Source organism: Grammomys surdaster, unplaced genomic scaffold (genome assembly GCF_004785775.1).
Source record: "Grammomys surdaster isolate TR1022 unplaced genomic scaffold, NIH_TR_1.0 63, whole genome shotgun sequence".
NCBI lineage: Eukaryota > Metazoa > Chordata > Mammalia > Rodentia > Muridae > Grammomys > Grammomys surdaster.
The window spans coordinates 12,573,031-12,585,272 of NW_021604565.1; the positions used below are offsets into that span (position 1 = coordinate 12,573,031).

At 39.0% G+C, this 12,242-nt stretch overlaps 1 protein-coding gene across 1 annotated transcript in view; it reads left to right on the forward strand.

Annotated features, from left to right (window-relative positions):
• Vps13b (vacuolar protein sorting 13 homolog B) overlaps positions 1-12,242 on the forward strand; it is a 585,584-nt gene that overhangs the window by 292,068 nt on the left and 281,274 nt on the right. The window contains exon 23 of the mRNA XM_028767027.1: positions 5,597-5,817. Coding sequence (XP_028622860.1) covers positions 5,597-5,817 — 221 coding nt within the window. The remainder of the gene's footprint in view (positions 1-5,596; positions 5,818-12,242) is intronic.

A 12,242-nucleotide genomic window follows, 5' to 3' on the forward strand; every position in this document is an offset into this window, starting at 1 on the left:
ACCCCCCCACTCCCACCTCCCCACCCTCAAAATTCCCACCCCCTGGGGCATCCAGCCTTCATGAGGTCAAGGTTCTCTTCTTCCACCTATGCCCAGCAGGGCCCTCCACTTTTACATATTCAGCTGAAGCCCTGGATCCCCCTCTAAGTGCTCCCAGGCTGGTGGTTTAGACCCTGGGAGCTGTGGTTGGTTGGTATTGTTGCTCTCCTCATGGTGCCATAAATCCTTTCAGCTCCTTCAGTCTTCACTCTAACTCCTCTATTGAGAACCCCATGATCAGTTCAATGGCTAGTTGTGAGCATCTGCCTCTGAATATGTCTGACTCTTGAAGGCCTCTGAGGAGATATCCATATCAGGCTCTTATCAGCATGCACTTCCTGTCTTCCACATCAGCATCTACCTTTGGTGATTGCACATGGGATAGATACTCAGGTGGAGTGGTCTTGAGACGGCCCCTCCTTCAGTTTCTGTCCCTCACTTTGTCTCCATATTTGCTCCCTTGAGTATTTTGTTGCTCCTTCTAAGAAGGACCGAATCACCCTCACTTGGTCTTCCTTCTTTATGGGCTTCATGTGGCCTGTGAGTTGCATCTTGGGCATTTCAAGGTTCTAGGCTAATATCCAATAATCAGTGAGTGAATACCATGTGTGTTCTTTTGTGATTGGCTTACCTCACTCAGGATGATAATTTCTAGTTCCATCCATTTACCTAGGAACCTCTCGAATTCATTGTTTTTAATAGCTGAGTAATACTCCATTGTGTAAATATACCACATTTTTTGAATCCATTCCTCAGTTGAAGGACATCTGGGTTCTTTCCAGCTCCTGGCTATTATAAATAAGGCTGCTATGAACATAGTTGAGCATATGTCCTTGTTATATGTTCGAGCATCTTCTGGGTATATGCCTAGGAGTGGTATAGCTGGATCCTCGGGTAATGCTATGTCCAATTTTCTGAGGAACCACCAGACCGATTTCCAAAGTGGTTGCACCATCTTGCAGTCCCACCAACAATGGAGGAGTGTTCCTCTTTCTCCACACCCTCGCCAGCATCTACTATCACCTGAGTTTTTAATCTTAGCCATTCTGACTGGTGTGAGATGGAATCTCAGGGTTGTTTTGATTTGCATTTCCCTGACGACTAAGGATGCTGAACATTTCTTTAGATGCTTCTCGGCCATTCGAATTTCTTCCGTTGAAAATTCTTTGTTAAGCTCTATACCCCATTTTTTAATAGGGTAATTTGGTTGTCTGGAGTCTAATTTCTTGAGTTCTTTGTATATATTGGATATTAGCCCTCTATCAGATGAAGGATTGGTAAAGATCTTTTCCCAATTTGTTGGTTGTCGTTTTGTCCTATTGACAGTGTCCTTTGCCTTACAGAAACTTTGCAATTTTACGAAGTCCCATTTGTCAATTCTCGATCTTAGAGCATATGCCATTGGAGTTCTGTTCAGGAACTTTTCCCCTGTGCCCAAGTATTCGAGGGTCTTCCCCACCTTCTCTTCTATTAGTTTCAGTGTATCTGGTTTTATGTGGAGGTGTCCTTTATCCACTTAGACTTGAGCTTTGTACAAGGGGATAAGAATGGATCAATTTTCATTCTTCTACATGTTGTCTTCCAGTTGAACCAGCACCATTTGTTGAAAATGCTGTCCTTTTTCCACTGGACAGTTTTAGCTCCTTTGTCAAAGATCAAGTGACCATAAGTGTGTGGGTTCATTTCTGGGTCTTCAATTCTATTCCATTGATCTTCCTGCCTGTCTCTGTACCAATACCAGGTAGTTTTTATCACTATTGCTCTGTAGTACAGCTTGAGGTCAGGGATGGTGATTCCTCCAGAAGTTCTTTTATTGTTGAGAATAGTTTTCGCTATCCTGGGTTTTTTGTTATTCCATATGAATTTGAGAATTTCCTTTTCTAACTCTGTGAAGAATTGAGTTGGGATTTTAATGGGGATTGCATTGAATCTGTAGATTGCTTTTGGCAAGATGGCCATTTTTATTATATTAATCCTGCCAATCCATGAGCATGGGAGATCTTTCCATCTTCTGAGATCTTCTTCAATTTCTTTCTTCTGAGACTTGAAGTTCTTGTCATAGAGGTCTTTCACTTGCTTGGTTAGATTCACACCAAGGTATTTTATATTATTTGCAACTATTGTGAAGGGTGTCATTTCCCTAATTTCTTTTTCAGTCTGTTTATCTTTCATGTAGAGGAAGGCTACTGATTTGTTTGAGTTGATTTTATAACCAGCCACTTTGCTGAAGTTGTTTATCAGGTTTAGGAGTTCTCTGGTGGAAGTTTGGGGGTCACTTAAGTATACTATCATATCATCTGCAAATAGCGATATTTTGACTTCTTCCTTTCCTATTTGTATCCCTTTGACTTCTTTTTGCTGTCTAATTGCTCTGGCTAAGACTTCCAGTACTATATTGAATAGGTAGGGGGAGAGTGGGCAACCTTGTCTAGTCCCTGATCTTAGTGGGATTGCTTCAAGTTTCTCTCCATTTAGCTTGATGTTGGCTACTGGTTTGCTGTAAATTGCTTTTACTATGTTTAGGTAGGGGCCTTGAATTCCTGATCTTTCCAAGACTTTTATCATGAAGGGATGTTGAATTTTGTCAAATGCTTTCTCAGCATCTAGTGAGATGATCATGTGGTTTTTTTCTTTAAGTTTGTTTATATAGTGGATTACGTTGATGGATTTCCGAATATTGAACCATCCCTGCATTCCTGGGATAAAACCTACTTGATCATGATGGATGATTGTTTTGATGTGGTCTTGGATTCGGTTTGCTAGAATTTTATTGAGTATTTTTGCATCGATGTTCATAAGGGAGATTGGTCTGAAGTTCTCTTTCTTTGTCGGGTCCTTGTGGGGTTTGGGTATGAGTGTAATTGTAGCTTCATAGAACGAATTGGGTAGTGTTCCTTCTGTCTCTATTTTGTGGAATAGTTTGAAGAGAATTGGTATTAGGTCTTCCTTGAAGGTCTGATAGAATTCAGCACTAAAACCATCTGGTCCTGGGCTTTTTTTAGTGGGGAGGCTTTTGATGACTGCTGCTATTTCCTGAGGGGTTATGGGACTATTTAGATGGTTTATCTGCTCCTGGTTTAACTTCGGTACCTGGTATCTGTCTAGGAAATTGTCCATTTCATCCAGGTTTTCCAGTTTTGTTGAGTATAGGCCTTTGTAGTAGGATCTGATGATTTTTTGAATTTCTTCAGTTTCTGTTGTTATGTCTCCCTTTTCAGTTCTGATTTTATTAATTTGGATACTGTCTCTGTGCCCTCTGGTTAATCTGGCTAAGGGTTTATCTATCTTGTTGATTTTCTCAAAGAACCAACTCCTGGTTTTATTGATATTTTGTATTGTTCTTTCTGTTTCTATTTGGTTGATTTCAGCCCTGAGTTTGATTATTTCCTGCCTTCTACTCCTCCTGGGTGTATTTGCTTCTTTTTGTTCTAGAGCTTTTAGTTGTGCAGTCAACTTGTTAGTGTGTGCTCTTTCCAGTTTCTTTTTGTAGGCACTTAGAGCTATGAGCTTTCCTCTTAGCACTGCCTTCATGGAGTCCCACAAGTTTTGGTATGATATGTCCTCATTTTCATTGAATTCTAAAAAGTCTTTTATTTCTTTCTTTATTTCTTCCTTGACCAAGTCATCATTGAGTAGAGAGTTGTTCCGTTTCCATGTGCACGTGGGTTTTCCATTGGTTTTGTCATTATTAAAGACCAGTCTTAGTCCGTGGTGATCTGATAAGATGCAAGGGATTATTTCAATCTTTTTGTATCTGTAGAGGCTTGTTTTGTGACCAATTATATGGTCTATTTTGGAGAAGGTACCATGAGGTGCTGAGAAAAAGGTATATTCTTTTGTTTTAGGATGAAATGTTCTATAGATGTCTGTTAAGTCCATTTGGTTCATAACTTCTGTTAATTTCAAACTGAATACCTTTCTAATTGAAAAGTAAATGGTCTCTATATGTTTTAAAATAATATCATTTAAACAGTTATTATACTGTCTTTTCTGTACTGATAAGTACACATGTAACTAGGCATTCTAAATATTTGATAGAAATATATTATTTATCAGTTGATACCAGAATAATGGATTTTAAATATTCCATTTGGACCCTTCAAATTGTATCAGTCCACTTTATCTGTAACTACCATATAAAATTCTAAAATGCTTTATTTTCTGTGCTTTTACTTATAAATCCATTGTACATGACATGAATTACTAAACAGTAAAAATTTTTTCAGTTATGATATTTATGAATGCTAAATATTTAATCAACCCTACATCCTTTAAAATACATCTCATGTACTTGAAGAGCCACGCAAGGGGTCTGAGGAACTATGTCTGAGTTCCACCCACAGAAGTTCTGACTAAGTACTTCTGACAGAGCGCCAGAAGGCTGATTCAATAGTATGCTTCGCACTTGGGAAGCAGAGGCAGGCGGATTTCTGAGTTCGAGGCCAGCCTGGTCTACAGAGTAAGTTCCAGGACAGCCAGGGCTACACAGAGAAGCCCTGTCTCGAAAAACCAAAATAACCCCCCCAAAAAAATATAGTATGCTTCATCACTGTTAATTCTGGTGTGAGTTGCCACACACACAAGGACAGAGATATGATTTTCCTCTCTCACATCACAGCTAGATCTCGTCTCCATGCAGAAGTCACTGTACATCATACATACAATGCACTGCAACAGTCTCTGAATGCAGGGGCATTTACTGTCCACCATAGTGACAAAGAGGGCGTTAGGACTTCTATTTCTGTTTTTGTTTCTTGTATTTTGCTTTCTTCATATAATGCTTATAATATATGAAGAGTTATAGAAGTATATTATAGTAATTACAAATACTAAAATTAAATTATTTTAGGTAGCATGTAAATTATTTAGTACCTTAGTCTCTGAAATCCTACCTTTCTTATGTTGACCAGGCCAGCTCAGTCAGTCAACAGGTTCTCCAGCGCAGGAGTGATGATTAAAAAGAAAAAAGATGATTAGACAACATTGTAGCATGACCTCAGCCAGTTCTGAGGCTGAAAGTGGGTTTATTTTTTTCCCAATTTGCTTTTAAACCATTTTAATTACATGCAAGTATTTAGGTCAGTTCTAGGTTGAGGAACTAGCAATGGAGTAGATGGAAATAGTCAAGGAACATCAAGGCAATAAACAAAGTCCCATGATCACTCCTGTGATCACTCTCTTGATCACTGTTTCTAAGGGCTCATCAGGATGACAAAAGTATCTGAGCCTACTTCTCTGTCCTAGCCCACAGTCATATTCATGCCTGAGGCCCACTTCTTTGTTCTAGCCTAATACTTATATTCCTGACTGAAATTACTTCTCTAGAATTAGAATTCCTGCCTGAACTTAACTACCCTGTCATGGCCCAATGTCAGGTTCCTGCCTAAAGCCCATTTCTTTGTCCTTGGCCAATGTCATATTCTTGCCAGGAGGCTCCAAAATCTCTCCACATTATGTCAAGTGTTACATTTCAGATTGAATTTTTAAATCATTTTTATTTGTAGTCATTAAGTGTGTAAGTGTGTTGGTCTCCTGTTTCTATTTTATTCTCTTATAGGTGATGCGTTTCCCTGGACCATAAGCTTGCATCATTTCAGCATATACACCCTTCTTGGGAAACAAGTGACACTTTCCCTCGTGGAGCCTATGGGTTGTACCTCTACTCTAGCAGTCACATCTCAAAAGCTACTTCCCGTGGGACCTGATGAAAGGCATTCCTTTGTTGTCTGTCTACATGTTGACTTAGAGTCATTAGAGATAAAATGCTCTAATCCCCAGGTTGGTACACTTCATTCTAAAAGCTAAGTGTTTTTAAAAGAAAATGTTAATTTGTTTTATTAAAAGACATCTCTTCTGTTAAATATCCTATCTTTTTGTCTTTAAACCTGGCCATCAACATTGTGGTGATTAGATTAAGAAGAGTTTTGAAGTTCTGTCAAGTTTTATAAGAATCGTATTGATAAGAGCATAAGTTCATCTTTTGGCTGGTGCAGTAAAGTCAGTTATAGATGTGCCGTTTTGAAATTTTGATGAGCTATTTCTTTTATTGTTGGACTGGAGGAATACTGGTGACCAAATATAATTTTTAATCAGATTCTCATATCCCCTTTTCACATCTTGCTTTATTTTACACCAGAAGAGAACACGTATGAAAAGTTTCCTATTAAAGTCATTGCCACTTCCATTACATTCAACTGTGACATGCCAATCATGTTATATTCTGCCACCTTACAGTTACTATGAATCCACATCATCTGGTTTTGTGTAAATCATTACTTATCATAAAATTCACATTTTTTAACTTCAAGTATACAATTGTATAGTTTCCACAAAGGCAATGTTGAATACTATTTTCGAAACAATCCCCTTTAGCATATTATTGAATTTGATGGGCCAATCAATATTCATAAATTCAAAATTCATGAATCTATTCCAGCTTTAGTAGTTATTAGCCAGTTTTTGAAGTATTTAAAAAAAATTAAGTTCCACTATCATTCCATATTATAGAACTTCCTTTTCCAGTACAGTGCAGCTCTTTTCTTCCCCCTGCCTCTTTTTAAACATTCATCTATCTATCTATCAATCATTTATCTATCTATCGAGGTGCTTATAGGAGTTATTTCTGTCCTTTAAGCATGTAGGTCTTGGAAATGGAGTTTAGGTTATCAGTCTTGGTTGCAAGTTTCTTTATGCACAGAACCGTGTTGCTGACACTCTCCCCGCTTCTTTCTGTTATATGCTATATAATTTGATTTCATAATGTAGTTTTTTACCACTCTAGTTGGTTGCATGAATCTGGTAGAGTGGGGACTATAAATGAGCCAGACCACGGCAGTCTCATGCAGTAGCCAAGTTTATTCAGAGCATCAGACAATTTATACTCTAAGGGTTAAGAAGAGTAACCTGAGTTACAATCACAAAGTGCAATCACAAGGATAAGACACACGGCAGCAAAACATGTTTTTCCACAGAGGCATATAAAACAAATAACAACTGCAGGTATAATGAATAATCTGAAGTGAACTCCCCTACACCTAGGAGGATCAGGTACGCATATTCCAGAAGGAGCACACAAACATATTCCAAGAATTTCAAGAATTCTGTGTTTTTGATGAAAACTGAGGTCAAAAGACTCGTCTTGTATTTTAACAAACACTGAGAATTCCCCTCCATAACTCCATTCTTGGACTGTGTTCCAGGAGTGCTGTAGAGAAGAGCTATGAGGCAAGTCTCCGTCTCTTCAGTTGCTAGTAGAATGCTAGTGCTATTGGCTGCTTTAAAATGCTTCTAAGAGTAAAAGAAGCTGTTGAGTTTAACTTGTGTCCCTTGGGGCAGGGTAGAGGGCGGGTGTTATTTTCCCATCCTCCTTTATCTTTGAATGTGATCTTATGTATAGTAAAAGTGTCCAGAGAAGTAAAAAGAGGCCCTTAGAGTGAGCACTAATTAACTCCACTTAAAAGGAGAGGCTTGGATACAGACACCTATAGGCAGACAATCATGTGAGGTCCATGGAGCAAGTGCTGTGTATTTGTGGGAGCAGAACTTTCAAAGTGCAGATGCAGACCTTGTCTCTGATGGTATATTACAGTGCTGATATAATGATTTATTCATATGTATCACAAACATTTGTTTTGTTTTAAGGCACCTTATTGATGGTGCTTGATTCCTTAAATTCCACAAAATAGAACACAAAAGAACAGATTCAGCTTCTCTATATGAGATTCCTGGCTTTCCATCACTATGACAATAGTCTAGATAATGATAAAATAAATACCACAATAGGTAAAAGTGGTAATGCTTGGTTTGAACTGTTTCTAAGAGTAAAAGTCTAGTACTGTTTCAGTTCCCAAACTCTGAAATTAATTCATTTTCTCTTCCAAAACAGGAAACTCTCTTCTTATTACTCTTTCCTTGTTGCTCAGAGTTTGAACATAGCTAATTTGGACAACTCTGTCCTCCTTATCTGTACCCCACCTTCTCCTTTTTGTCCTCTCCTGGCTTACTTGATCCTTGTATAGACAGATTGCTGAGTTAGTAGGTGTTAGAAAAAGTCATGAGTGTGAGTGTCCACTTCATGTTCTAGATCACAGTGGGCTGCATTTCATATTCTTGATCTGAGTGGGCATCCATTTCAGGTACTGGATCCCAACACGCACCTATTTCATGTGCTGGATTCTTGTTGAATACTAATTGCTTATTCTAGATCTAAATGGGTATCCATTTCATACTCTAAATATCAGAGATTAGCTTCCACTTTGGTTCTATCATTAATGGTATGATTTTCTTCATTTTGAATATTTAAAAAGTAAGAATGTTTATTTAGTCAGTATGTCATATTGAGATTGCCATTGCTCTTCAGTTACCGTCACACGTTGCTCATAGGACGGTGCTTCATGTTACTTACTTCCCACTTTTCTCTTCGTCCAGTTTTACTGAAGTGTACTTAGTGTACAATAGCGTCTGTGTGTAAGTTACCCAGTTTGAAAAAGTCTGGGATATAGATACTCATTAAATGATCATAGAAACCACCCTCAAAAGTTAGAGTCCTCTGAAACCCCATGGTGTAGATAAAATTCTAAAATTGTGATTTTGGTCTAATTTACTTCATTCTCCACTGTCATTTTTAGATTTGTTCATATTTTACATGTGTCCTCTTATTTTTAGCTATATGGTTGCCCTTCATTTGTTCAGTATTTGTTATTAAACATTTGGGACTTCTCCAGGTTTATAGCATTACAGATAATGCTGTATTTCTGTTTATGTCTCAGCAGACATCAGCTTTTGTTTTTAGAGAAACTACTTGAAATGGCCAGATAAGGTAGTAGATGTACATGCCTTCAAATCTACCACGCTGGTTTAAAATCTTCTATTCTTACCAGCAGAAAGTGAGAGTTTCTGTTACTCTAATGTGTTATTTAGAATGGTTGTACTTTTTAGTTATACACATTTTAATTTTATGATTTTAATCCTCAGTGTTTCAGCTCAACTCCAATTGAAAACTGATTGTCTATCCTCCACATGCTTGCTTTATTTGGTAGGAGAAGCGATGTGTTCACAGACCTTTCTTTGACAATAGAATTACAGTTGAGGTTTATGCCATTGCTTTCTTGCCACATTAAACACATGTGCTAGTACATCTTTTTAAGAACAATCTACAGATGCAATGCACTCTCCATCAAAATTCCAATTCAATTCTTCATAGAGATAGAAAGAGCAATTTGCAAATTCATTTGGAATAACAAAAAACCCAAGATAGCGAAAACTATTCTCAACAATAAAAGAACTTCTGGAGGAATCACCATCCCTGACCTCAAGCTGTACTACAGAGCAATAGTGATTAAAAACTGCCTGGTATTGGTACAGAGACAGGCAGGAAGATCAATGGAATAAAATTGAAGACCCAGAAATGAACCCACACTCCTATGGTCACTTGATCTTTGACAAAGGAGCTAAAACTGTCCAGTGGAAAAGGACAGCATTTTCAACAAATGGTGCTGGTTCAACTGGAGGACAACATGTAGAAGAATGAAAATTGATCCATTCTTATCCCCTTGTACAAAGCTCAAGTCTAAGTGGATAAAGGACCTCCACATAAAACCAGATACACTGAAACTAATAGAAGAGAAGGTGGGGAAAAGCCTCGAATACTTGGGCACAGGGGAAACATTCCTGAACAGAATACCAATGGCATATGCTTTAAGATCAAGAATTGACAAATGGGTCTTCATAAAATTACAAAGTTTCTGTAAGGCAAAGGACACTGTCAATAGGACAAAACGACAACCAACAAATTGGGAAAAGATCTTTAATAATCCTACATCTGATAGAGGGCTAATATCCAATATATACAAAGAACTCAAGAAATTAGATTCCAGACAACCATATAACCCTATTAAAAATGGAGTACAGAGCTCAACAAAGAATTCGCAACTGAAGAAACTCGAATGGCCGAGAAACACCTAAAGAAATGTTCAGCATCTTAGTCATCAGAGAAATGCAAATCAAAACAACCCTGAGATTCCACCTCACACCAGTCAAAATGGCTAAGATCAAAAACTCAGGTGATAGTAGATGCTGGCAAGGATGTGGAGAAATAGGAACACTCCTCCGTTGTTGGTGGTATTGCAGTATGGGTACAACCACTCTGGAAATCAGTCTGGGGGTTCCTCAGAAAATTGGACATAGCATTACCTGAGGACCCAGCTATACCACTCCTGGGCATATACCCAAAAGATGCTCCCACATATAACAAAGACATATGCTCAACTATGTTCATAGCAGCCTTATTTATAATAGCCAGAAGCTGGAAAGAACCCAGATGTCCTTCAATAGAGGAATGAATACAAAAACTGTGGTGCATTTACACAATGTAGTATTACTTAGTTATTAAAAACAATGAATTCAAGAAATTCTTAGGTAAATGAATAGAACTAGACAATATCCTGAGTGAGGTAACCCAATCACAAAAGAACACGGATGGTATTCACTCACTGATAATTGGACATTAGCCCAGAAGCTTGACATACCCAAGATTCAACTCACAGACCACAGGAAGCTCATGAAGAAGGAAGACCAAAGTGTGGGTGCTTTGGTCCTTCTTAAAAGGAGTAACAAAATACACATAGGAACAAATATGGAAACAAAATGTGGGACAGAAACTGAAGGAGGGGCCGTCTGGAGACTGTTCCACCTGGGTATCCATGCTACATGCAATCACCAAAAGTAGATGCTGATGTGGATGTCAGGAAGTGCATGCTGACAGGAGCATGATATAGCTGCCTCCTTAGAGGTCTGCCAGAGCCTGACATATACAGAGGTGGATGCTCACAGCTAACCATTGAACTGATCATGGGGTTCCCAATGGAGGAGTGAGAAAGAAAGGAAGCTGAAAGGGTTTCAGGCCCCATGAGGAGAGCAACAATACCAACCAACTAGAACTCCCAGGTTCTAAACCACCAGCCTGGGAGCACATAGGAAGAGACCCATGGCTCCAGCTGTTATATGTAGGGGAGGATGACCTTGTTGGTCATAGGTGGGAGAGGAAGTCCTTGGTCCAGTGAAGGCTGGATGCCCCAGTGTGGGGGAATTCGTGAGTGGGGAGGTTGGAGTGGGGGGGGTGTTGCAGTAATTATTTAAAATGGCCTCAGATCAAGCCGACTATCTAGGCTAAGCTCTGCGTAGCTCGGCCACCATGTTTCTTGACTGGAGGCCACATGCGCGCAGCAGCTAGAACTGGCCTGCCAGAAACACCAGCCCTGCCACCTAGGAGACACCAGCATGGGAGATGGCTCTGCCAATCTTCCATGCTGTCTCTGAAAGGCTGGGCATTGCCCAAACCATCCCGCCAGCCACGCAGGCCCAGTAATAAAAATGAGACTCTAATGCTTAAAGATTAATTGAAAGCTTTATATGTTTGGTAATGCTCAATAACAATATGCCCATATGAAGAGAGTTGTTTCCCAGTTAGCTAACCTAAATAAAAGTTGTTATCCATGAGTGCTCTCCATACCTGCATGACTCTCCATTGCTCCTACATCTCTGCCTCTCTAACTCCACCTCTTCCTTTTCCTCTTCCTTTCCTAACTCCTCCCACCTTAGCTCCTCCTACAGAGGCACATCCTCAAAAAAGCAGGAGGAGGGGGGATGGGATAGGGGGTTCCTGGGTGCGGGGGAAATGGGGAAAGGGGATAACATCTGAAATATAAATAAAATAAGTATCCAATAAAAAAAAGGAAAACAAAACCAAAGAACAATAGTGGAACGAATCAGAAGTACTGACAATAAAAGCAGCATTGTGCCTCTGAAATAAATAACCCTAATGACTTAGGAGCAGAACTTACTTCCTTTGATTATTGCTCTCCTTATTAGACAGCTCTTTACACTCATTCATATGGATTTGGGTTCCAACAATTCCTTTTAAGAGAAAAATGTTAATTATGAAATAGAAAATGACTGTAATGTTTTTCCTATAAAGTTCAGATTTGAGGCTTCAGTACACAAAAAAAGCAGTAGAAAACTAAAGCATGCAGAGTTTGTATCAAGGAAGCATTGACAGCAGTGTCTCTGTGCATCTGATTGACAGCAGTGTCTCTGTGCATCTGATTGATAGCAGTGACTCTGTGTATCTGATTGACAGTAGTGTCTCTGTGCATCTGGTTGACAGCAGTGTCTCTGTGCATCTGATTGACAGCAGTGTCTCTGTG